A 27578-nucleotide genomic window follows, 5' to 3' on the forward strand; every position below is an offset into this window, starting at 1 on the left:
AGATTGTAAATGGCTGTAAGCGATGAGAATTTTTTTTTCTTTTTTGATGTAGAACGAATAGGGTCATGTCATACATTAAGAGCAACACTTTCCTGTCAGAAAACACTTTTAGTTTCATTGTGACTGCAGGAACAAATAGCATATTATTAAATACACAAAGTGCATAGTAGCATACCTTAAAAACAGGATAAGATGCTTGGCATTTGGCATGGAGTAAAAGTGTTACATAGGCATTTAACACAGAGTTTCTGACTCACTCTTGGGTGCCTTTCTAGTTTATCTCCCACCACCTTATTTATATAGCTGTAACTTCAGCTGACCAGCATTTAATAGATTATCTACCCAGTCATTGTCTTTTTTCAGTCAATAAAACTCACACAACAAGGTAACAAAACGGGATATTTAAAGTGGGAATTACAGCCTGAACAATGTGTTTATAACAGATTGTCTGAGAATTTGCAACTGTAATTGAATATTATTTACCCCAAACAACAAAAAATTAGGAAAAGTTATTTTTAATGGAATATTTAATGTATTTGTCATAATAAGAATTTTTACTCAATGAAAAATTAACCAGAATGAACAAGAGATCACCAGAACATGTAGATCACCAGATTTGTCTTCTGGACTGTACAGTAAAATAGTCTATAAAGGCCTGTAATCCTTTGTTCAACTGTGAACACATATATTGCCGTAGTTTGTTCTTTGTAGCATCCATTTTTTTAACCAAAATATATCTGGTGTCTCTAACTTGTTTGACTAGTTGAAACAGTTTATCTGTACAGTGACACACTTCTGAATTCCAGTAATTTCAGTGAAAATAGGGATGAGACTTTTTGTTATACATTTCTGAAGGCAAATATTTTTTATAATGCTGGTTATATGCAACAGCCTGTAAGCATGGATGTCCTTTATAGTTATCTTACAGTGGAGTCTGTGTCTTAATGCTTCCTTTTTTGACTTATGCTGAGGAAGTTTTAACTAGATGCTTGAACTTCTTCAACTGAAAGGGTAGAGAAGGGGTTGGCAAGGCACAGATCATGGAATGGGCCATCAGGGCTTATTCCGCTTTGAAGCGAGTCTTTGAAGAAGCTCTGCATTCTTGTGCTACACATGGAGGTATGGATTTGTTTTCTTTCCACTTTAATTTGAGAAGATGAATCAGACAGCTCCAGACCTTTGCATGCGATTGTTGGAATATACAAAAGACTAGATGTGGAGATTTATCTTTCTTCATGTCCTGAAGATGTGTTCTTTTTCTCACATAATCTGTGTTGTGGCTTAACATGTTATGGATCTACGTTATCCATGCTATGGCTTAGGTAAACTCTTTTAACTTAAAATCCATTCACTTCCTTGAATTTAAAGCCTTTTTACATTGTTTTAGCAATGTGGGGTGGCCAGTGGTAGGTTGGGATGTAAGCAGGCTGAAGTGTTCAAGCTTCCATAGAAACTTTTAAAGAGAGAGCAGCACATTGAGACAACAGATGTTCTTGCTCTGTCTGCCTGTTTGCAAAGGAATGTGATGGAATGAGATGAGGTGAAGTACCTGCTGCTGTATGTTGTGTATTGCCACCTATTCAGCACTTAGCTTTATTCCAAATCTGTTTTTTGTTTGCATTGCTTTTTGCTTCCATGGCAGGTAACGTTTTTCCAAATAAATAAATGTGAAATAAAAGCTGAGTTTTGAGTAACAGCTGAATCTTAGTAAATTGCAGTAGATAAAGACTGAAAAATCCATTTTCACCATTAGGCTTAATACTTGCAGACTTAAAATGTTACCTGGCTGTTGCCTTATGTTGTGGGGAGAAACTTTGTAAGCATGAGCTCTGGAAAGTATTTTGACAAAATAGGTGCAAATGTAGTTGGCTGACATTGATGTATTGACTTCTCTTTCTCTCTTCAGTTGGTGTGGAAAACTTACCACTCATAAGTATTGAATGGGGTTTTGAGTCCTCTTGTGTGTTTTATCTGTAGAAATATTACTGTATTTTTTTAACATTCTTTCCTTTGTTTTGCTTTAGAATAGCTTTTAAAACTGTTGGTTTAGCTTGCAAAAAGGATATAAACTGTTTTTCTATGTGCCATGGATCCTTGTATTTCTTTCAGCCATGCTTTATTTAATGTCTCTCTACTTTTTGGATTTGTAGGCATAATATTTTATTATATCAATTAATTTGCATTATTTGATAGCAGTGAGCTTACAAATTCATTGTTTATGTAAGTGCTATAATGGTCAAACTAATACCAAAGTGCATGTGTTGTGCCTGTAAAGAGAAATTATTTCTGGTGAAAAGTGTATTATTTTTTTATAAAGTAGATTACTGCAAAGTCTCAGTTAATCTGAACTATCTGGCCTAAATATTTAAGTGTTAATTCTGACTCTAAGAACTTAACAAATGTTTCTGTAAGTGACTTTTACAAATTATTTCTTCCTCAATAGATATACAGTAGCCATTGTTTGCTGACAGTGCTTAATAGACAAGAATGGCTTATGAAACTCCTTGGATGGCTAGCTTGCTCTTATCTGCTATTGCTGTTGTATTGCCAGCATTGCATCTGGATAGTAGTTATAAATCCGCAGTGTACCTTAGGCAGTTCAGACGTGTCTGTGCAATCCACAATCTTGTTCTTTTGACTGCAGAATACATAAAATTTTAGGAATTCAGTCAAAAGAATAAACATACCTCAACAAAAGAAGAAAGATCAACTTGCCTTTGTGTGGAGGGCACAAGGCTGCTTTTCCACAGATATCCATGATCCCTTTGGTGTTTGGTGATTACCTTAGGACTTCAATATCAAGTCAAGTAATGGTAAATCTTGCAAGAAGGTAGAATATAAAAATTCCAATCCTTATTATGCTTACTCTGCTCAGGTGGATACAGAAAGCCCCACTGAACTGAGGTCTGCATTAAATATACAGGGTCAAGGCCCCAGAAAAGACTGCTTTGTATCATCAATGGGCTTTTTCTGACTGGTTAGTATAGTAACACAAAATTTATAATAAAAGTGTGTAATTGGTATCACTAAGTACGACATACATACATTGAAGTTTGAATATCTTTTTTGTGACTTCATAGTGTATTGTTTATGTACTGCTTTTCTGAATGAGGCAAATCAGTGTAGACATGAATCTGATCTGAATAATTACAGAAGTTAAATGAGCTTGCCTTAGAGCACTTCTACTTCATTTAACATATTTATTCATTTCCAAGGAAAATATACTTTTTAATGTTTAATATTTCCATTTATGTTTCCTACAGGCCAGCAAACAAGTTAGAAATATGGGAGGATTTAAAGATAATAAGTAAGTGAAAATGAAAGATTCCATCTGCATAATATGTAGCATAAATTTTAAGTCTTTCACAGCCTTTAAAATGCACACTTTACACTGTGTTGTTGTTTCAGTACATATGAAGATAGTGTAACACACTACATGGCAAACTCCCTCCCTGACCCCACCAAAAGCTCCTAATGAAGGAAATTTTTGTAGAGCTGGGGGAAGCTCAGAGTCAAAGGTGAAGAATTTTGTTTGCCTTCATGTTGCCGCACTCAAGAGAACTTTTAAGAACTTTCCATGCCATCGCAGAAAAATTGAACTAGTCTTTCAGAAACTTCTATGCTGAACCTAACAGAAAATATGTCAGAAATGCAGGCCAGCCTTTCCATGGCCAGCAATTTCCTCTTTTCAAGCCTGTGTGAGGTCACCACCATAGCAGTGCCGATGAACCCTTCAGCTCATCTTCTTATTGGCTGCTGGAAACTGTGGAAGGGAAAATAGTGAAGTCAGATAATTGTGTAGTGAATACTACTGAGCTTTTTTTGCTACTTTTGATTCTTTGGTACCATTTGTTATCCCTACCACCTCCCTCGTTATGTCTTTCCTTCCTTCTGGTTTCGTGTCTCCTTTCCACAACACCTTTACAGATCCTCCTTTTGATCCGGCTCCTTCCTTCCCGTGTCCTTGCTACTCAGCGCTCATCCATGTTTATTCATGTCACTTCTTCCCCATGGCCTCTGTTGTCCAGTGGCTGGTAGCTGATGCTCATGTTAGGTTTCTTTCTTTTGATGTTAGCTGTTCCTGCCCTAGGTAACTTTTTTTCCCAAACTGCTGTTATGCCTTCCGTGTCTTAATTGCACAATGAAGGGTAACGTACTGTGTGTATTTCCTGGCCTAAAGAACAAAGATTATTTGATAGTATATCCATCTTCCTTCTGGACAAACCTGTGCCATTTTTTTTTCTCTAAAATAACTTGTTTAGCATGCAAAATGATATTAGTATAGGACTAAATGGGACACTTCAGCTGTAGCTCCAGCACAGATTAGATTCATGACCATCTCGGGTGTGCATCGTGAAAGTGTATGTTATGACAACCAATGAGAGAAATGTGACTGTATTTAAAAACATCAGCACTCCTTGAGTCTTGGAGAGGACTCTCCCTCCTTGACTCATCCTTATTTCTTTGACTTTGAAGTTGTTTTATTTTCTCTTTTCAAGGTTTCACAAGAAGCGTTGCAGCTGTATATAGTACCTGTATGCTAGTAGTTCTTTTGCGAGTCCAGTTAAATATTATTGGCGGTTACATCTACCTAGATAATGCTGCACTCTGCAAAAATGGCACAGTAAGTTTCTTGTTTTGTTTCAAAGGTAGAATTACCACTTTCTGGGAAGTGAAAGGAATATTTAGTGAGAGAGAAAAAGGGCACAGCTTAGGAGTATTAGAATGAAACCAAGAGTAGTTGTAAGAGTGGGAGATGTGGAAGCATTACTGGAAGATATATTGATGTGTTTTAATAGTCTCTACATTTGGACGATATGGTAATACTGTTGTTTAACAAAATACCAGCTATATAGAAGACTACCTTTTGTATTTGTTTGTATCGCTTAAAGAAGGTTACTTCATATCTAAACACCAACATTAAATGATCTCTTTGCTTTCATTAATTTTTCGTGAAACAGTAATACTGTGTGAATGATCCAAGATATGTATGCAAATGTATGTAAATGCTTAAGTCTTCCTAGCACATACATTAATTCCCCCAGCTAAATTTTTCTAGGATTAAAGATGAAAAATGTTGTATTTGAAATTTTGACTATTTTGTTTATCTCCAAAAGGCCACCTACCTTAAATGTCTGTTGGTGGGGCCAAGCAAGATAGAAGATTTGGGTTTGTTTATATAGTATATCTATCACTGCTCAATAAAAATAGATCAGTCCCACAATAAGCAAGTACCCATTGTAGAGCATAAGATCTGCAAATTGTTGGATGGCTCATCTAAAAATAATGGCTACAAACTTTGATTAGTTGTTGTATGCCCCTCTGCGGTAGCTCCTGCTGAGGGTCAAGGAACAGCACATCAAGGCAGGGCTGAGAAAAGCTTTCATTAGAGAGGCTGGGGTTGCTGGGAGTCGTGCTGATTTTATAAAACCTGAAAAAGCGTGTGTTTTTTTTTTTTTAAAGGGCAGGATGAATGTGGGCTACAAATATCTTACTGTTATTTTTCTAGTAGAGAAGTGGGTTGACAGTGCCGGAGCAAACTGGGATCCTGTATTAGTTTACCAAAACCTTCTCTTCTATCAGATAGGCTTTTGTTAGGGCTGAGCGTAAATATCCTATTCCACTAGATTTAATTGGGGGTAGGGGGTCTAGTTTGACCTGCAGTGCAGTTTAAGAGAGTTCCCTCTACATGAATGAAAAGTGAAAGATTTTTCTGTGCCACTGAAGATGGAGGAGAGAGCTGTATAACATGGAAGAGAAAAATGCTGGAGAACTTAGGAAAGATCCACGGGCATAAAGAAGGAATCAGAAGCTACAGAGTTGCATGGGAGTGGGGAAATCCATCTGCTGCAGGGTATTATAAATATTAAGGAAATTGGTTGCGTCTGGTTTGAAATTATTTTTGCATTGTTCTCTACTGTTGACATGGCACAGAACTGTTTATTATTTTTTTCCCCACAGACACCACTAGCTCCCCCTGAAGTTCAGCAGCAATATTTATCAAGTATTCAGCACCTTTTAGGAGATGGTATGATACTCATTATAAACTAACTACACTTACAAAGCACTACTTTTTTCCAGACTTGAGCAAAACATTAGAATAATTTTGACACTTTTTTTTTTTGTTCTAGGACTGACTGAGTTAATAACTATTGTTAAACAAGCTGTGCATAAAGTTTTTGGAAGGTAAGAGTCTTGTTTCTTTGTGGTTAGCTTTTAATTTTTATTGTGATGACTGTTCCCAAAACAATGAATTTTATTAATTTTTTTTTTTTTAAAATAAGGCATACAGACTTTTTCCAAAACAGTGTTTTTATTACAGCAGGCTATGTCTGTGCAAGCCAATGTAGCAGACTGGGATCCTATTACTTTTGAACATGTTATCAGTAGGAGAATAAAGTGTCATTGTTCATTTTGCAATCCACACGGTAGTCTTTTTTCTTTTCCAGTATTTCCCTTAAGCATACCCTGTCTCTTCTGGAGCTGGAACAGAAACTTAAAGATATTAGGAAAGTAGTGGAACATAAAGATTCAGACCAGATTGCATCTTACTCTCCCTTATGTCATTATCTGATGCCAGATGAAGAAAACCCCTTGGCTACCCAGGTACTTGTTTCAGTTTCTTTAGTCTGCCTTTTTTCATTCTGCGTTTTTTGTTTGTTTTGGAGCGCAAAGGGTGCATAACAGTCTTCTAGTTGTATCGTGTACCACAGCATCCTTAATAAATGGTGATGCCTCTCCTGTCATAAATCCAGTGTCCTTCTCTCTTTAATCAAGGCAAAGTAAAGTCTTACTTTCTTGAGATTTGATTGAAAACAAGTGTCATCTTCAGATTGCCAGCTCTAAGCTCAAAAATAGCCCAATTACTGCTTTTAGCCTGTGACATATGCTGTAACGGTAGAGTGTAGCTCAGCCCTAAGCTGTGTTAACTGGCACTTGCCTGTGAGCAAAGATCATGGACAGCTGTAGCATCTTGGCTGCAGTACAAGAAGGTGATGGTGTGCTGGAGTCCTTTTTTGCTTTGGGCTGGAAAATGAACAGGCATCAAAAGAAAGGTGTATCTCATCTCAGTTGTAACATTAGAAAAATTAGGTTGAAAGAAAACTCATTCTTAACTTGGTATTACACTAGTATAAAGAAGAAACTCAGGCTTCAGTGTGCAACTACATACACTTATCCCTTTAACTTAAGCTGATATGCAGGGTTTATTTCAGTTTTGGAGGTCAGAAGTAGAAAAATACTTGGCTCAATTTGTCTGGTATTTCCTGCTAATGTTGTTTTTAGTGAAAAAAAATGTTATAATGACTATCTAAAAGGAAAATTAGAACACAAATTATAAAGAAACTGATTTATGACAGTAAATCTTTTCATTTAAATAGATTTGATTTACACATCTTGACTTAGTTTCATGGTACAAAACTTGTCTATTTCTACTCTTATTCTTACCATTGCCTATGGATTTCTTACTAAATAGTGACTGTCTTTGTTTTTTCTAGGCCTGTGGACTGACAGAAAGAGACATTACTACAATTAAATTACTTAATGAAACCAGAGATATGCTAGAAAGGTATGGAGAAATATCCTGTATTCATATTAAACTCCTCCTCACTACTACTGTTTGTGTGAGACAGTTACTTTCCTATAAAAAGCTGTCACCTCTCATTTGCAAAATCTGACTACTCCACTGCATTAAATCATTATATGCACTAATTGTAGGCTGGGATTTTTGAAATCTGAGAACTCTGAGACCCATTTATAAGAAATAATCCCACCTTAACAAGATAACCAGGATGTCCTTCCCAGTCAGACCCCTTTATCTCTTCCTCACTTTTTCTGTAGTTACGCAGGAAAAGAGCAGTACTTTTCTACTGCTAAACCAGGGTAAATTTTATTGGATTTACTTGCTTTGATGAACACCAGTTTTGGCTTATTGGAACTTATTTTTAATACATGGGTTTGAGACTGGTCGTATGCATCCTTTTACCAGAGAGCTACTGAAGTCAGGCTTCTATAATAAATGTGGAATATGAGTAAATTTAGCCAGATGCCAAACTGTTCTTACAGTTTAGCTGCTGGAGATCTGGGGCATTTTGAAGGAAAAAGCCCTCTGTGTTGTTACTTGGCAAGAAACAGAGACATGAGGAATACTTTAGATTTATCTGGTTTGTAGTAACCTTAGGGTGGAGTGTAGGTTGTTGATTGGTTTGCTGTCGAGTTACTGGGGAGCTGGTCCTTCTTGAGCTGTTTATACAATTGACCATTTCTCTGGGTCATACATCTTCCTTTAGGGGAGGAACATCTGTAGCACTGCATGCTTGTGATGTTTTATTTAGTTTGGAAAAATAAATCCCAGGAATCAAACTTTTTCTTTCAGTCCAGACTTCAGTACAGTTTTGAGCACGTGTTTAAATAGAGGATTCAGTCGACTGCTGGACAATATGGCAGAGTTTTTTAGACCTACAGAACAGGACCTCTCTCAGAATGGATCTGTATATAGGTAAATGTTTTCTTATGCTGTGTTTCTCCTGTGAATAATGCTTTAGGTTCATAGTGAATTCCAAAAAAGGCTGTGGATTTTCCTGCCTACTTGAAGTTCTCATGCTGGAAAGGAATCTGTTTCTTGCTTTTCAAAAATAGTCTTCTCACCGTACCCATAAAATTGCTAGAATTCATGAGAGATCTGAAAGCAGAAATGAGAGAACCTGTACTCTCCACTTTTTGTCTGACCACTGTACAAGCAGACTGCCTTTCTAGCTAAGGAGGATTTACCCCACTGGGGGTGCCTACTGCAAAACATGCCACCGTACCTCCCCTGAGGCCATGAGAAACATAGCAGTCCCTTGGAAGAACATATGTATACTATAGCAGATCAGCTCTGTATGCCCCTGGACTGACTGTAAGTTAGTTCTCGAGGAAGGCAGGCAAATACACATAGCCAAAGCACCCATGGAGCTTTAGGTTCTTAGCTGGTATGCTGCAAGAAAAGAGATTAACATTCAGGATCTTCTGCCTCTTCCTAGAAGACTGTTTAAAAACAGATTTTATTCTGAAGTTAACTTTGGTTTTAAACAGTGCAATCAGAGTGTTACAAATCCAAAAGCCGAGTTCAGATCTTTGAAATACATTTTCTAAAATATTAAAATTAAAACCCTGAATAATAACTGGGTTTATATATGTTTGTTTTAATAATTGATGGCTCTCAAAGACTAATGGTTTTATTTAAATATATACTACTTGCATCACTTAGAAGCAAGCGTGAAACTCATAGGAACAGCAACTGATTAGATGAAATTTACTTCGGTACTTCTCCATATTAAATGAAAGATTTCACAGGAAGAAAACTTCATCTGTACATTTTGGTTTTCAGTCTTCCAACTCTCACTTTTGAAGTAGTGATTATTTAGAATTGTAATAATCACAGTTTAGTGGCTTTATTATTTGTCAGAGTGAGTCTAGGTCAGTATTTTTTGTTCTTTCCTAGTCTTTCCAGTGTCAGTCTTCCTTTAGCCAAGATAATTCCAATAATAAATGGACAGATCCATTCAGTATGCAGTGAAACACCCAGTCACTTTGTTCAGGTAAGAATGTTGCTTATTTCAAATATCCCAAGTAAAATTTTGAAATGAGTGTTGCATGTTTCTTTTTAAAAATGTACTTCATTCTGTTTAATTTCAATGGCTTTACAAAAATAGGAACAATTAGCATAACTGGAACTCTTTGTATCTGTCTTACAAAAATATGGTATTTTTCTAGAACCTTTTGCTAAACTGTGCATAAACACAAAAGGGTCTCTGAACTTGGTTCTACTTGCAGTTCTGCACATTAACCTTTCTAAAGCAAGACATTTGAGTTACATCTCGCTGGGAGAGCCAGGTGCTTTTCTCATATATTTCTGTGCTGCAGTAAAACCGGAAGAGTAGTGGATGTGTTTGATTAAGCAAATGTATTCTTTAAATTTCTTCTAGGACCTGCTGATGATGGAACAAGTGAAAGATTTTGCTGCTAATGTTTATGAAGCTTTTAGTACCCCTCAGCAACTAGAGAAATGAACTGCACATTTATAGGAATAGATTGTGTAGCAAATCCATGTGACTACTGATAAGAGTTGGGTTAATTTTATAATGGTGTAGGAGTGGTAGACCAGCATAAAGAACATACTGAAAAAAGCGGGAGCGAGCCCAGATTTGTTCTAATAGAATTCTGTTACAAACACCCATGAAATATATTCTTGTTGAAAGAATCATTGTATGTAAAGACTTTTCTATTAAAAAAGTGGTTCAACTTTTCCATAATTCATTTGATTATTTTTATTGCATCTGAAAGGCATCTGGTGGCAGTATTAGTAGAACAAGTTACTAAAAAAAAAACCCCAGTTGTTTGCCTGGGGTGTGTAAGTTTTGGGAAAAACTAATAATAGTGAGTTAAGAATAGCAGAGAGTAGCAGAATGAAGTAAGGCTTCTTTCTTCTTCTTGCAAATTTTTCTTCACTAAAAGAAAACCTTTTTTCCCTGAACTTTACAAATGTTATTCCAGAGTGTCTTGTTCTTCAGAAAGTCTTTGCCAACTGATGCTGGGGGGTGCTCTCTCTGTTACTTAATACTACAGGAATGTGGATTTCTAGAAGTTTTCTTGTTTATGCTGTTCAAACAGCTACAGTGTATACATTTAACTTGTAAATATTTTATCTTAATTTGTATTAATTTTGAGCCCAATTGTCTGTATTGTAATAAAATATTTTAATGTAAAATTTGTGCCTGTGTTCACATTACTAGCAGGAAAGGCTGTAACTTCATTTGGCCTATCACTTAAGATCTTGACATAGTTGAAAGATTACATTTAACATATATAGTAACAGTTTTGCACTTATTAACAATGCTTAGGAAAAATAAACCTTTGATATCTCCACAGAAACAATTAATGCTTTTTTGTTGTTCTATACCTCCCCCTCTTTGTAAACTTCATGCTGCATCCTGACACATGATGAGTTTAGGAATTTTTCAAGTTAGACACAATCTATCCCCTGCTTAAAATGTTGTCTTTCTGCCAAAGCTGAGGAACCCTAGCAACTCCTGATTATGTCTCTTTTTAAAAGCAGTTAGTCATTGAAGTATATGTTTTGTTTAATAGTCCACAGAAGGCACCTTGGTAACTGTGTAAAAATAGTTGCTGTAAACAAGAGTCAGCTTCAACCATGTAAAATTATACAAAACATTAAAAAAAACCCTCCCATTTTCCTGGTATCCCAATAATGGATACAATTATTCATCAGCAGTAACAGGTAAAACCAACTATTTTCATTATGAGAAATGAAGATGTACACATGCATTGCCTCCACACACTTGTGACGAATTCCCAACCCTGAGAGGACTGTTCTTGCAGACACCTCACTCAGCTGAAACTACCAGCTGTCAGTTGTTACATGCAACTGGAAAAAAAGTTTATTCTTTTTGCTAAAACTGAGAGTTTTTACTGTACAGTGTTGAGGCAGTTAGAGTTCTTGTATTAAAGAAAGTATACAACTGACTCCTATGCATTTGCTGTCAGATCTGTTGAATGCTGCCTTGAGCTAGCTTTGCTCTTTCTTATGGCTTTAAAAATCTAGTGCCTGTTTTTTCCCCACCCAGTTCTTAACATAACTTGGCAAGAAACTGACTAAAAGAAGTGGAGAGGTCAAGGTAGATGCTCAATTTTCACACAAGTTCAAAGGAACAAATTGTATACAGAGATGTACCTATCTAGTGCTAGATTTCAGATGTGGTTCATTCTATCTCTTAATAACTGCCCACCTTTCATAAAAAATGAAATTGTTGATGCTTCTCAGTCAAGCAAGGAAGAGTTAGAAATCACTGATGAGAAACTGGGCAAAAAACAACAGCATTCCCTACTACGCACCTCTCCAGCAGTGTGTGGCTCAGTTTACATCAGTCAGTTGTAAAGTCCAGCCCCACTGACATGGCAATTGCTGAGGGGTTAATTGAGGTAGAGTTATTATGATTCCCTTTTCTCCCAGTGCAACCCATTTCAGCAGTTCCTTGTAGCCAACCAGCTTTGCCTGAGATGATAGAAACATACACTATAGTTAGAACAGTGCCTTTTCAAAGAGCATAGAGTTGCAAAATTTGACAAAAGAAATGTTGTTCCATAACTGCTTTACTATCCAGTTATACCAAAATGCCATTTACCAACCAAATGAATAATAGAACAATGATTAAAGGCAGTAGAAAAAATACTTGCAAAGTAGCTATGTAAATGATAAAGCTAGGGGTGTTGGGTCTTGAGAAGTACTTAGGTCTGTAAAAGGTACATAAACAATTTTCAGAGCTATTTGGGTCTATGCAGGGATCCAGGTACCACAGTACACAGCTCTATAGTGCCTATTTCTGAGATGTCTGTTCCCATGGTGGAACTTACAGTCTTGAATGAGCACCCATGTTTCTCACAGCGTGCAACCAGGTATCTCAAACCAAGCTGACCTGAAGAACCCTGCTGCTAAACACACAAATACATTTTATGGCGAGACTCTTACATCAGTTGGTGAAATGCTGAAAACAGTTGCACAGCTGAAGACCAGTCTCTACCATGGAGGAACATAACTATCTTGTGCACATCTAGTCTAGATGCATCTCCAAACTGCAAGATGCATCTACATCATTTCTGAAATTACTCTTTCCTCCTTATCACAGAGCTGTCTTGGCACTAGTTAGATTATTTTCATATGGAACTAGACCAGAAGAGACAATTCGCTCTTAATACATTTCGGCATCTAGCGGACATCCAATGCATGAGACCAGGACAGACCTAAGCCAAAATGAATCCCACTTCAAATGTACTGTGTTGATGCCAAGTCCTGAACACCAGCTGTTCTGCTCTTGTCCATCTGCTTCCATGGGGTTACACTACGTGCTAGTGCAGGTGTGGCATCAGTGTCCTCAACTTTGGAATACCACTTGCTCTAGGACACATCTAGGCCTGCACAGACTTATTATTTAGCATCCCTGGGCAACAAAAACCTCCTTCTTTCCCCTTGTGCAAGGCTTTGACTTGAAGCTAATGCACCATTACCATAATTACAGTATCAAAGTCATGAGGATGGATATTTATAAGGAAATTTCATGCTGAGTTAGAGTCTACACAAGAAACACAAAAGGAAGCAAAGGAAGCAGAGTTTGTTGTTGTTGTTTTGTTGTTTTTTGTGGTTTGTTTTTTTTTTTCCCCTGCTACTTGGTCTCTTTTTGTGATCCTTAGTTTGCAAGCTAAAACATATCCCAGCAACAATTCCATCTTTCTTTGTTGCAAACTAAACATCCCACTGGGAGGACTAGAACAAGGAGGTCCCAGAATGAAAACATTTTTCTGGGTCTCTTCCAAAGTACTCTGTCCTAAGAGTTATGCCTTCCCAAAGATTTCAGAAACTAAAATAAACACTGATAGAACATGCAAAATCCCAGAGGTGTTTTCCTTCATTTCTTGCATTGTGTGTTAAAAGCCTCACTGTTCTAAAGGGGGTGAGGGCACGTGTCTCTCACCTGCGTTTCTCCAAGCTTAGCCTGTGGCTCACCAAGTTCCAGAGTCCCAGAGACTGGCCAGTTCAGGAAGATAGCATTGACGTGGCCTTCTTTAGGGCTGAAAGTGTACCTGGTTGGAAACAGGGAACAGAAATGCATGTCAGTTTTTCACTGGAAATGTTCTCAAGTGATATATTGAGTGCTTTGAAGACTGGAAAAATGGATTTGAAAAGTCAAGCATTAATTACATTTTCACACACATAACCATCTTTTCAGACAATTTATACACTTTAATAAAGTACTGTTCCTTGAAATTATATTCCAACAAACTAAGGAGACTATTAAACAACTGAATTTAGAGGCAAACATCTGTAGTAACTTTAGCAAGCATACAGTAACTCACTGCTGCCCAGTAATGTGGGAAGGAGATACTTGCAGGGCAGGGGGAATCACTGACAGATAATTGTGGGTTATATTCAGAAAATATGGTAATTCACATCTATACACACGTACAGACATTCCACTAAAGAGTATGTGCAACTATAAAGCTTCTACCTTGAATAGCTATTTAAAAAAAAATTAATTTCAGCAGACATTATCTACAGCAGGGGTGTCAAACTCATTTTCAGCGGGGCGGGCACATAAATTTAACTACTCCTACATGTATACAGTCCTAAAATTACATTCAGCCCTTTGAAGGCAACTGCAATGCTGATGTGGTCCCCGGTGAAAATGAATTTGACACCCCTGGTCTACAGTATGTCCTTGGAAATCTTGTGGCATATATTTGAAACATTCCTCCCTCTTCCTTCATTTAGTTACAATTTTTTTATTACTCTTGGAAGTAGTTTTACTAAACAAACAACAATTCAGGGTTTCAAGGCTAAAGCCAGATAGCCAAATCTTACTGGGAACAGGAGGAAAAAGGCCCACTGAGGCAGAGAAGAGATCAAGACCGAAACCCTGATGGATCACTAAGGTGTTACAGCAGCTATGAGGCACAAAGGCCGAGGAGAGTCCAGGGACTGGCTGAATTTAGCAACCAAGCAGTTGCTGTTATCTTCCCATGCGTTTTCACCTTAAAATGAAATGCAGAATATGCTAGACTGATTTCTAGTTTCTTTCTCTCCACTATTTCTGTCTAAACAGTGACACTAAGTATTCATTTCTACAGATAAACACTTCATAGCAGTTTTATATTTCTGGATTTATATTTTTTTACAGTTCCTGTTGTCAGCTACACTCAGAAGCAGAAGATCACTAAGGAAATGCTTGCAACCTTCCCTCAGCATCATCCCCAAACTACAGTATCTGCCACCTATTGTCTACTGACAGGTTTATACACGTTTATGTGCAGATACTTAAACTGACAAAAGGGTTAATTTCTTCACAGCATACAAAGCAAATGGGTGATTTTTGTAGCATCAAGTCATTAAGAATTTCAAACTTTCACATACACTGTTGCTGCTGCTTTAAGCAGCCCCATTTTTGATTCAGCAGCCTTACCACACTCCTGGTGTGAGCGTGTCGTTCTGTGCTCTCCACGGTTTCGTTCCATAGATGGCTCCTCCGTTGACTTTCAGCCAGGTACCCATCTGCCTCAGGCGTTCCTCAAATATAACAGCGATGCGACCATCGTGAGTGGGCCCAATATTCATCAAGAGATTTCCTCCGCAAGACACTGTTTCTACGAGTTGCTGAAATGTTTTTAAACACATACATGGAGCATATGGTTACAGTTAACAAAATCATATCTTGGAAGTTCTTTCCAAAGCCTGCCATACTGCTTCAGAACAATGAACTGAACAAGTTATGTCACTGCTGCATGTTTAGACTTTGAGGGCCATCCCAACAGTCAATACAAAATTTAAACTCCCATAAAACAGCTCTGCTGTCAATTTTCATGGCAGAAAACAGGCCAAAATACATTTTTGCACCAATATACTCACAATCTACATTAGAATCAGGTCTTAGAGCTTTTTAACATTTTGACTTCTGAGGGTTTTATCGACAGAACCATTTCTCTGCACAAGAGAGCAATAAGGCTAATAGATGCCACTTCATTTTTACTGAAGTGTAAAGGAGAAACTTCTTCCTCTATTTGATGCTCTCCCTATTTTTCAGAGACATTTGTAGAAGAGAAGGAAGCCTTCTAGAGAGTCCATAAATACTTTTGTTCATATCCACACTGCCCTCCAGAGATCATGGACTGAGCTGTGTAAGTCTGAGGAACAGACAGCTGGAGACAAACTACTGAATGAATTTAAACCTTCTGCCTCTGAAAAAAGATTACTTCAATTTGAAATTATCTTTTCCAAAGACAGTACTAAAATTCATATTAAGCAACAATAATAAACAAACAATCTTCCCATCATTAGCTGAATTTTGCAATTTAACGCATTGTATCTAAAGAATAAATCTACTTTTAAATTCAGTTTTTCTAAGCTTCAAATATTTTTAATACCTTAGACTAGCAAAGGGAATCAACGTCCTATTAACACCAGCTATCTGCATCTGCTTTGTGTTTATCTGTTAAGTCTCTAATAAATGTGTTGGTTTCTTTGTTTAAATGAAGTGGGATGAAAGGACAGTTTGGTGCTACAAGGTAAAAAGACTATTGAGTTATAAACTGTTTCTAGCGAGAAGGGGAAAAAGATGCAGTCTTCAGTCAGAAGTTCCTAAACAGAAACTGTGAAACTGCAGCTGTTTACTTGTCATCAACTTAGAGGTGCAGCTACTAGAAAAACAGTAGAAAAAATAATTCTGAGACTGTCCAGATCAGCCTTTGGCCACTTACAAGGGACATAGCTTCTAAGAAACGGACTGAATTTTTATGAGACAATTTTTCTCTTAGTCTTTTATATTAAATCAATAAGAATTACATGGACACTCCATCCTGCCAGTACTAGGCTGCAAATGAACAAAGTTAATTATTATTTCATTGATTCATTATTCAACTAAAATAATAATTTTAATAAAAATAATTAAAATGTTATATAGTGTAATAATCAGGAGCATGAATCAGAAGCTGCAGGCAACTCCTTTGTCCCACTGTACCTTCACCAAGTCCTCGATTGTGAGGTAATCCTCAAGCTGTGCATTCCTCCTGTACCCCCATGACCTTTTGTCAATAGTCATGCAGTTCTCCCACTTGTGAGGCAGGAGGTGGCCGGGGTTGTACCGGTCACTGCAGGTGTAGAAGCCACCATGCGTACAGATGCTGCCAGCTCCCCAGCGGTCATTGGTCACAACTGTGTCCCGGACTGGACTGGAAACAGAGAAATTTTATGCTTTGTATTCTAAAAGACACAGTCACAGCCAGTGTAGTCCCTTCCCACACACACACACCTCCCAGAAACTGACATATAGGATGACTTCTGCAGTATTAATTTACTACCATTAGGTTAAGTGCAGTTTCAGGAATCCTATTCTCATCCTTTGCTAGTAAAAGCTCCAGAACGGCATTTCTTAGGGAAATTTGCTGCAGACTTTGACAGGAGGTCAGTCTGCCAGAAACCAGCCTGCATTTCACATCCACTGCCAGATGTTCAGTCTGTGACAGCAACAATGTACCATGTTCTCAAATTATCCTGCTATCCTCTTTGTCTGTGCAGTAGACAGTACTTATGAAGAATATGATTTGGCAAAATAGCCAATACTATCTTAACTGATTAATTTGAAAATGTGGTTTTGAAAAAGTATGAAACAGCCTTTTTCTGAAGAAAGTTTTGGCAGTTCTAGGAAAGACCTGGGTTCCGTATTTCAATAAAATTAATTTTTAGTTAAGTCCTCATGAGTGGAGGGTATCAGGTTCCACAAAATATACAAAAATGAGACAAACTAGACACAGAGCAGGATTTCAGATAAGGAGCTAAACCAGCATCATTATGTACCTGTCATTATACAGCCAAGCCAAGAAACCAGTGCTGTTCCAGTAAGTATCTGGTGCATTTCCATCCCCATCAGACCAAATTATTTCTGGCTGGTACTTGGTCACAATTTCATAGAGTTCTGGTAATGATTTACTAGTGGGAAACTTTCTTGTCTTAAAGAAGTTGGAGGCATCCTCAAGAAAGAGAGGATTGAACCATTCAAACAGGGAGTGATATAACCCAAAGTGCAAGTCAGTCCTGTTTCTAACAGATGTTGCAAGCTCAGCCACAAGATCTCGTTTTGGTCCCTCATCAACAGCATTCCAGTTCCAAGAATATTTCGACCCCCACAAAGTAAAGCCTGAAAAGAGAAAAAACACAGGATAAGAAAGGGAAGAACAATAGGGGAACTTACAGTTCCTCCATCTGGAAAGTAGTCTGCAAGTGTCTTGCAATAAAAAAATATAAAATAACAAAAATCATATATGCAATAAATTGTTATCATGGTATAAAGCATGCCTATAATCTGTTTATGCACCATGCTAGTAGTCATAACATCAGAACACCAATACATATACATAAGCATTTATATTTTTATACACATAAAACATTCAATTATCCAGTTCTGTACCACTCAGGATAACTATTCCTTCTCCTTAATTATTTACTCCATTCACATGTCCCAAGGAAATGAAGCAAAAAGACAGCAACTTTTGAGGCACCTACATTTTCACAGAATGTATGAATGCATGAACTGCCAACACACATTCAAGAAGTGGAAGAAAAAAACTGTTTCTCAGTTGCAGAATGCACAAGCTATTATTTGCATTCAAAGACTATTCTCCTTTCTGTTTAGGTCTTATGTAAATGTTCACTTTTCATTTGTCTTGACATTTATAAAAGCTCAATCAACTACTTTGTACATGTATACAAGCAGAGTGCAAAAACACCTGAAACAGCTTTTAAAATATCAGCATTAAATATCAGAAAGGATTTAATGTTTCAGACATCCAGCAATCCAGCACAAGCACTTAAGTATACTACTGCACTGCAGATTTAGACTACAGCCAAAGGAGTTCCACTCTCAACTTTAAACTCCTTTATGCAATTTATACAATCCTTTATACAATGGCCTAATAAATTTTGCAATATTTTTGTGAACTGAATACATGTAATTGTATCAACTAGACAAACAAGATAAAAATTTGTGCCCAAGACTACAGGACAGACTACATAAATCATGTTTCTTTTGAAGCCATTGGGAATTGCACCACAGGTATCATCAGGATCAGGATTTTATGTGTGTTAGAGCCAAGATTAGAATTCAGAAGTTACTAGTTGCCAGTCTTGAACCTAAAGCTCCCCAAACACCACCACCACTCACTAGACCTACTGTTATACTGCATCTTAGTATTTCATACCTTCTTCGCTACCATGTTTCCTTCCAAACACTTTCTTCTCCTTTACTTTCCTCTGTAAAGTACCTCACAATTGCAGTACCAAAAATCAATCATGACTGTAAAGTTACAGACCTAAATCAATTTTTTTTTGCTTCTGTGCACTGCATCGGCAAGAGCTATACCCTGTGTACATTCCTAACTCTGAAGCTGACTCCTGGAAGGCATTCCTAAATTCCTTGGAGAAACCCACAGAGTTTGTTAACTGCTTGTACACAACAGCTCTCCACATATGAAGCACTGCAGAATTCACTTCTGCAGTTTCTCAAGCAATAAGCTGCACAATAAAAAATGAACTATGGCTACTGCATGAAGCTCTGCTGCCCTCACCGCTTCAGGCTCTTTGCTGCAGCAAGAGAACAATGAAACAATCTATTTCCTCTTCCTATGCAAGCTTTGCGGCCACAGCATTTGTGTAAGAATCAAAAAAACACACCCACATTTCTTGGGTGGTTTGTTTCCTCTTTGGCTGGACTGGGGCAGATTAGGCTGCTTGGCTTTCTCTGCCTCTCTTAAGAGGCAGGAAAGTCACCTGGATTTTCTTCTGTTGACAGAAATGTAACAATTACTAACATTCACAAACCTTCCACTTACCTTCATGATGTTTTGAAGTTAAGACAACATATTTTGCACCTGAAGCCTTCAAAATGTCTGCCCACTGGTTGGGATCAAAGAACTCTGCTGTAAACAGTGGCCCAAAATCTTCATAACTAAACCCAGGTGGGTAATTTGCTTCCATAAATTTCACATAGGGTGCTCTCTTTTCCTTCTGCCAGTACCACCTGACAAAACATAGAGCAAAAACATGTCTGCTGGTGAAGTTTTAGACAAAGAAAAGAGCATTTAAATCATCAGCTCCTATTTGTATTCACAATGAGAGACACACACACTAGAAGTACATGACACCAGCAATGGGGCAAAACTGCTTCAGAACATAACAGTATTAATTATCAAATATTTCCTTTTCTCTGTCCTCCTTCCTCATGCTCTACTACTTTCAAGCACTCCACTTTGGAATGATCCCAGGATTTCATTTGGAGCAGTATCGCAAAGCAACTACACTAGGCAGGCTTATTCAGTACCCAAATCCTGACACACTACTAGAGAGCACAGGTACACGGTCCACGGTAAGCAGCTCAGGTGGCACAAGGAACACACGTTTTCTGGACTAGTAACTCACCTTCCTTAAGTGTCACATATCAGGCATCTCTGCTCTGCCCCACCACTGCAACTTCTGCAGTCCACAAGTATACAGGCCAGCAGCTTTACCTCTCTGCTGCTGCAGAGTCCTCTATGCCAAATGCAGCCAAGTGACCTGATGTGTGAGCAAATGCCCATGGTCCCAGAGCTGGAAAGAGCTGTGACCACAGAGCACTGCAGCTGCTGCACACACACAGCTCTGAAGCAAAGGCACCCTACCAGAAGGCATGTCCTCCAACAACTGTCTGCCTCTGCAAGAACCCCCCACCCTTGCAAATTCACCCCCTTCACAGGCTCCAGAGCACAGGCACACATCCATCCTGGTCCACTGGACAGTGCACACAGATTTAGGAACCAGGAGGGAAAATATAAACTGATGACCTCTTTTTGCATCCCACCTAGCAAATGCAGGGACTGTTTCTGTCCTGTATTTCCTGTTGCACCAATTCCTGATCCAGTATCATCACTATTCCAATTGGCCTAGTCCACAGCAAGACTTGGAGCTCTGCGCTGTGGTCTGAGGGTGGCCTATCACCCTCGTCATGGGCAAAGATCATAAATCACCAACAGAGCACTATTTACTTTCAACCTGCTCCATCCCTCCCCTACCTAGCAATGAAAGAGGAGCTCCAGAAACTGCACACAAGAGTCCTTATTGCATAAACCACCTTATTGCTAGAGGCCTTCTAACAACAACATACGTTGTGACTTCTAATACTTAGGGGGAAGGGATCTGAAAGCATTTACCTTTCTATGAATGAAGCCAAGTGGCAAAAATCCCATTGGCAAATGTAGACATAAATGAGAACAAATTGAAAGTGAAGGAATAAAACAGGTCAGAATCTGAACATTTGAAATATGCTTCTCTCCTGAGCTGGACCCTGACCTCAGATCTGTAAGACCACAGTAACTTCCCCAAATAGACTTCAGCATAAACAAACACACTCTCCAGCAGCCAGTGGGGAAAAAAACAAAACAAGAAAACCCACAAACAAACGAAACCAAACAAAAAATACAAAAACAACCAACCAAAAAACAAAACAAAAACACAGAGGAGAGGCTGAGACAGCCTCCCTCCGTGAAAGAACCTGGAAAAAAAAAAAAAGGCACATCTGCCTTTAAAAACAAAACACAAACCCTTGCTTCTCTTCCTTCGTCACATGGTTTGCTAACAAGGTGAGCATTTCTACTCTGACAGGATTGGGTTCTAGAAACATTCTGAGCAAGGTTATACAGCTCTGAAGGAAGGAGAACAGGCCTGCTGATACCATAGTTTGAGACCTTCCACTTGAGGCTGCTAACGCAGGACCTCAGCCATCTGACTGCACGTGCTGCCAGATGGCCCTGAAGTAGCTTCACACTCACATGTGTGTAAGGGTAGGAGGCGACAAGGACATAAAAACCAACTTCATCAACTACATTAGAGTATTTCAGTGTGTTTTCAGAACAACAAAAAAAAACGCTCAAGCCTGAATCTGTATACCAATACCAGAGCACAGCACTCAGTAAGGCTTGAACCCAAAGCCAGCTTCCTTCCTGCCCCAGTCCCAAAAATCATTAATTGGTAAACAGAGTCCATATTAAAAACAAAAACAAGAACTCCTGAAACCCTTGAACATAATAGGCTAAGTATTGCCTTCAGAAAACTGTGGTTTGTTTATATCACTGTCTGTTCCTTTTACAATTATTGCATTTAAGCTTTACCATAACTCTGCCACAGAGCTGCTGATATCTTCATAATGTAAATGATAATGTGACTCACTTCAGGTCATACAGGAAGTATTTGGTACAGCATGGAAAAAAAAAAAAAAGAGAAAAAGAATGCTTACAGCCAAAGGGCCCCAATCAGTGAACACCCACAGACCAAAGGTTTAATTGACCTTTGAATTAACATCATTTGAAGGATCAGAAGTTTAGGCTCCTCTAAGCGGAGAGTACTCCTGGGGGAGTCCCACATCGTGTCCCAGCAGAGCTGTCCCTGGGCCGCTCACACCCCCTCTCACTAGCACTGTGGAAAGCTCGTCTTTCAGCTCCACAGGCTCTCTGCTTCACTTGGTTCACATTAGCCAACACATTCAAGAGTTGTGGGGCCGGGCAGACAGATGGTCAGACCTACCAGAAGCACATCAAACTCCCCTTCCTTCACAAATGGTGCCCTGGTCTCACGGACCTGCCTCAGGTGGAAATAAACCTCTACCTGCACACTCCAGCTCCAGGCCCAGTCTGCAGGGGGGCTGTAAACCTAACCGTGACTCCGGGGACACACACCACACCCAACCCCCCCCGCCCGAAGAGCTGCTCTCCCTCGGATGGCCGGTACGACCCTTCCCGCTGCTCCCGGGGCCTGAGGGGCCTGTGGGGCGGCGCCGCCGCCGGGGAGGCCCGCGGGCCGGGCAGGAGCCGGGGCCCGGCCGGGGAGCTCACCAGAACCACTCGCTGCCGAAGCTGGGCACCGAGAACACGCCCCAGTGGATGAACACTCCAAACTTCGCCTCGTCAAACCAGGTGGGCAGCGGCCGGGCGTCCAGCGAGCCCCAGGTTGGCTCGTAGCGGGGCTGCCCGCCGCCGGCTGGCGGTCGCGCTCGCAGGAGCCCGGGCAACCCCAGCAACAGCAGCAGCAGCGGCGGCAGCAGGGCCGCACGGCAGGGCGGCCCCGACATGGCGGAGGCGGCGGGCGGGGGGAGGAAGCGGCTCAGGGCGGGGGTCGCGGCGTGGCGGCGGAGGCCGCTGGGCACAGGTGCCGCAGCGCGCCCGGGACTCGAGGCGGGATCGGGCTCTCTCCGCCCCACCGGAGCCCGCCACCCTCCGGCCACAACGTAACTTGTCCCTGCCGCCCGCAGGTGGAGGGCTCCGGCTCTGCCCCTCCCAAGGCTCAGCCCGCCGTGCCCGGCTGAGGCGGCACCGCCACGTCCTTCCCCTCCGCTGGTGAGGGAGAAGCGCGGGGGGTCTCATCCCCGCCGGTGCCGTTTGATGTGGCTGCCCGGTCACAAATTGTCACCTGGATTTTAAGGGTGTGAACAAAACGAAGTACCGGACTTCTTGCCTTGGGCAGCGTCCCTCTGTGCTCCTGCAGCCTGCTCGGCCCTGCGCGGGGCGTTACCGGCCTCCTCAGCGGGGACAGCCCGGGCACTTCTCCTGCAGCGCTGCCCGAAAGTGGCCCGGGGGCTCAGCTGGGCCTGCAGCCTGACCCGGGCCGAGTCTTGGGTCTGCAGCCATGGCCTGCTTCAGGAGCGGCCTCTGCACCCTGATGGTGTGCCCTTCCCACCTGCTTCCAGCCGCAGGTGCAGCTTCCCTTCACCAGAAGGAGAGGGTGTAACACCCCTGGCTCTGCAGCTCCTTCCAGCCTGCCGTACATGATGGCTTACAGGGTTGAGAGGTGCCCCAAAGCCTGTCAAGGAAATACTTCCTTGACCATCAGAATGGCTTCGGGAGAAGCCTGTGCTGCAGCTGCCTGGCTTCAGTAGATGACACTTTGCATTTGTGCTGCAAATCACGGGTGGCAGGCACGTACTTTAAAATACACATCTTCCAGCATCATTGTAGCCCATGCTGGCATTTCTCCCATCTTTCCTGATGACCAAATTGTATATTTTTACATCAGACCCTACTGGCCATTGGACGGCCTTTGTGAAATAATTTGGTTTAATCATCAAATACTAACTTTACAAAATCACCACCACAAATGGAAATTTCTTTGGCAATCTGATCAGAACAGTTAAAAATGAATGAGCCAGCAACTGAATTAATCTCTTTCCACCTGGGAAGGATGCAGACTTTACTGCTGTCATGTGGAAACAGAATTTTAGTTTCCAGAGCCATTAACCACAGCTGTTACATTTCATCCCAAAATATCTAAACTATTGTGAAAACAGGAAGTGCATATTTTTTAATATTTGCATTTATGTACCTTGATGACTATATTAAGTTACAGGCTTATAAAAAACATTGTGACTTGTGTAGTATCATTCTTTCAACTGACTCTTCACATTACTCTTGCAAAAGCACTTTGATATCACAATAGGAGCCTCTTCATATTTCTTTCACGTTCCTTGTTGACCTACTTTCTCTATGTCTTCTTTTACTTTCACCTCTTTAGATGTCACTTTGCTTCTCAAAAGGAATCCTTAAATACCTTTGACCTTTTCCTGTGGTATCTTTTCTAGTTTATCTTTGGATTCCTTAGTGTTCTCCTCTTTTTTATCACACCAAAGGATTGCAGGCACTGAGTAACTCCTTTATGTGAGAATTTTGAAACAGACTCTCAGAAGCTCATTCTATACAGCATGCCCAAGTTACAACTGCTCTGTGTCTCAAAATGCTTTGAAGGAAAAATTATTTTTAAAAAGCTCAGGGTTATGACCCAAAGCCCACTGACATCAGTGACCTGCCATTGACTTTGGTGAAATTTGGAGCAGGAACTGTGTATTCCAATAATGAACTTCATCACATCCTTTAAAAAGAAAAAAAAAAAAAAAAAAAGAAAAAAGAAAAAAAAAGTAGAAAACAGTTCAGTAAATAGCAACCATGAGTACCCTTCTGATTAAGGCATAAGCAGGTTCAGAAAATGTCACCAGCCCACACAGGCACAGCTACTAAAATCTCCCGAGCAGGAAAAGGCCCTCAGTGCACAGTCACATCTGTAATGATGCACGTTGAAAAGGGTAAATAATAAAAATAGTACACTGCAAGATTTTGCAAATCACACAAGAGCAGTGTTTGTGATTGCAGGAAGGTCTCTAGACCCAAGTATGACGTGCCTGCCTGGGTGACGCTGGAGCCACCAGGCCCTCACAGGAAGGTCTATAAGCATAGAGCTCACTGCTGCACCCCACTAGGAGAAACCCCTGCCTCTCGCTCTCGCAGCACAGTCCTGCTGGGAAAGCTCTCTGCAGCCAGGGTAGGAGCAGGGTGACCTCTCAGCAAAGGGAAGAAGGAGAAGAAATAACGAAGGCAGTTCCCTGGGGGATGCTGAGCAGAAAAGACTCTTTGACCTGTCTAATGGCTGACATATGAGACTCATGGACTGAATCAATTGCTTGGACAAAGGCAAAGGGTGCCTGAGCCATATGAGTGCTGGGAAGAACGCAAAACCACCACACCTGGGGAGCTGCACAGCACTTGGCCTTGAGACGAGGGCACTTGGTTGCTTGGTGGGAAGCAGAGGCCAGTAACTGAATTTCACATGGACATGTTTCTGACTCGATGGGATTTCATTCAGACCTGGGGAGTGGTAGCTGCTAGAATGTTTTCATACTGTCTGAATGGAACTTTCATATTTGATAGCTATATAACATGGCACTAGATGCATTAAAAATAGAGGGTGAAGTCCTATCTATCTTTGCCATTGTGCCAGTGGCTTCAGGGCAGGAAAGATTTTATTGAGGGCAGAATATAAAATTATTTGCCTGTACAAAGTGGCGAAAATATTAAATATCCTTTTCAAGATGAATTGTATCACAAAAATGTATCTGTAAAACAAACGCCAGAAAACAAAACCACAGGGCTTGATTTTGCTTTTGCCAAAGTCGGTGTGACTCCTGCTTCTGATCTGAGAGGCAGGAGTGCCTTCCTCCCAAAACGTTGAATCACACGGTCGTGAAAAGTTGTTGTGAAAAACCTTTTGCCAGCAACCCAGACCTTAAGAAAGACGAATGGGGATGTGGGGGAGGAGGTAAGGAGATTTGACTCATGGCTCTCCCGGTTTGGCTGCAGGGGTGCGATGCCTTGTGCAACCTCCCACTTTTGCGGGGGACGGCCGGGGGAGGAGGGAGGTCACCCTCTTACACGAAACAGAAATGGTTGTGTCGGTTGCTGGGTTATTTTTAAACTTTTTTTTTTATTTTTTCCGAGTTGGAAATGGGGGGAGCGGGGAACACGAAGACATCCCGGGGGAGGAGAAGCCCCCCGCGTCCCCTCCCTCCATGCGTCTGCACCCGTCCCTCCGCCCCTGTGCAAACATGAAATTTAGACTCCAAAAGACCCCAAACCCCCGTCACCGTCCCGGCGGGGCGTCCCCGCTCCGGCGGGGCGGTCGGAGGCGAAGGGCGGCTCTTCCTCTGCAAACTTTCCCTTTCCCCTCCCTCGCCGCCTCTTTCCCTCCTCTTCTCTCCTCCCCGTCCCTCTCGGCTCCCCGATGGCCATGTCTGAGAGGCCGGGGAGCAGCGGGGGAGCACCGCTGCCCGCTTGGTCCTTACCCGGTCCCCGTGGCCGTTCCCAAAGCGACATCTCCTCCTTCTCCTCCTTCCGGAGAACCTGCCTGCTGCGGTCCAACGTGGGCGGCTCAGGTAAGGGGGAGGGAGGGAGGGGAGAGTCCTTGCGTCCGAGGCCCCCGAGCCGAGATAAACTGGGGAATTTGGGAAAAGATCGTCCTCCACACCCTGTCTTGCCTTCCCAGACCTGGGACTGTCTTCTCTTGGTAGTCAAAGTGTGGGTCCCTGTTTTACGGAGTGCTTGCTCTATGCCTTGAGATGGTGTTCACAAAGTTCCCAGCTTTTCAAACTCATATTTTCAGGTTTAGATGAACTCCAGTAAATGGACAAGATTGTGTCCATCGAGTTCCTGGCTGTTCATACCCATGTTTTCAGGTTTAAATGAATCCTGGTAAAGTCGTGGGAACCCACCCATTTGCAGAAGCATCTTTGACTGTGAGAGCAGAAAAGCCCCAGGAAGGCTTTAGGGTGTATTACAGGGACATCAAAACTCCTCATCCTGCCACTTCACACATTACGCTTCAATTGTGTGTTAGAATTTAGCCTCGTGCACTTATATCTCCTTCAGTTTTTTCATTAGCAGGTGAGGAAAACAAAATGTGTGAGTCAGTATCCCACCATCCTCCTTCAGGAGGTCATCACTGCATGAACACACGGGATGATTGGGGGTGGAAGCTGGCCCTTTGGGACAGAGTAGGGTTCCCACAGAGTTCAGAGTAACTTTGCTGTGCAAAATGAGAGGAAGTGAGAGTCCTAGTTTACGGTGCAGATATTTGAAAGTGTCCAAAGTAAAATAAATACAGACTCGGTGGGGTTATTTTCTACTCAAGCTGTTTCCTGAGGTCGAGTATTAAGGAAAATGAAATTCTGGTCTCCATACTGCTGAGTACATTTTGAAAATGTGTGCTCGCCCGGCTGCAAATCAACACTTATCTATTGACTAAAAGAGGACTGTAGGTGCATACGTCCCTGGTGACGGAGGGATTTCAGATGCACTTGTACACTGTACTGCACAGAGGTACCTGTGCACTACAATGCCATCAGGGAAGCTCCTGAGTGCCCTGAGGCACCTCTTCTGCTGCAGCACAAGTAGGACAGCGCAGCACATGGTCAGATCTGCAATGGACCGCAATGTCCTCTTATGTTTGCTCCTCAGGGAGTGTTAAGATCAAGCAGACCATTTGCTTGGGGGTGCTCAAATATATGGCTATGCCTGCCTGATGAGGAGAAGGGGAGTGAAAAGTTGCTTAGTCAAATAGGGCCAAGTAGATTCAACTTGTGGAGCCAGAGGCTGCAAGCAAAAATAAGTCCATGTGCTGTTTTCTGCATATTTTT

At 41.0% G+C, this 27578-nt stretch overlaps 3 protein-coding genes across 3 annotated transcripts in view; 2 read left to right on the forward strand and 1 right to left on the reverse strand.

Moving 5' to 3' along the window:
* Nucleotides 1-10747, forward strand: part of PEX3 (peroxisomal biogenesis factor 3) — an 18288-nt gene extending 7541 nt beyond the window's left edge. Inside the window, exons 4-12 of the mRNA XM_080342021.1 lie at nt 3264-3307; nt 4500-4624; nt 5962-6028; nt 6132-6186; nt 6450-6606; nt 7497-7567; nt 8375-8497; nt 9482-9578; nt 9966-10747. Coding sequence (XP_080198147.1) covers nt 3264-3307; nt 4500-4624; nt 5962-6028; nt 6132-6186; nt 6450-6606; nt 7497-7567; nt 8375-8497; nt 9482-9578; nt 9966-10049 — 823 coding nt within the window. The 3' untranslated portion in view covers nt 10050-10747. The remainder of the gene's footprint in view (nt 1-3263; nt 3308-4499; nt 4625-5961; nt 6029-6131; nt 6187-6449; nt 6607-7496; nt 7568-8374; nt 8498-9481; nt 9579-9965) is intronic.
* Nucleotides 10748-11911: 1164 nt separating this feature from the next.
* Nucleotides 11912-22694, reverse strand: FUCA2 (alpha-L-fucosidase 2; the record flags this gene model as incomplete). Its single annotated transcript, XM_080342138.1, has 7 exons — nt 11912-12052; nt 13527-13635; nt 15012-15202; nt 16563-16773; nt 17399-17738; nt 19429-19616; nt 22459-22694. The coding sequence occupies 7 exons, from the start codon at nt 22692-22694 to the stop codon at nt 11912-11914; spliced, it is 1416 nt and encodes a 471-aa protein (XP_080198264.1).
* Nucleotides 22695-26173: 3479 nt separating this feature from the next.
* Nucleotides 26174-27578, forward strand: part of PHACTR2 (phosphatase and actin regulator 2) — a gene marked incomplete at both ends in the record, with an annotated part of 128741 nt that continues 127336 nt past the window's right edge. Inside the window, one exon of the mRNA XM_080341429.1 lies at nt 26174-26318. Coding sequence (XP_080197555.1) covers nt 26174-26318 — 145 coding nt within the window. The remainder of the gene's footprint in view (nt 26319-27578) is intronic.

The sequence above is a fragment of the Nesoenas mayeri genome, assembly GCF_963082525.1.
Source record: "Nesoenas mayeri genome assembly, chromosome: 3".
Lineage (NCBI taxonomy): Eukaryota > Metazoa > Chordata > Aves > Columbiformes > Columbidae > Nesoenas > Nesoenas mayeri.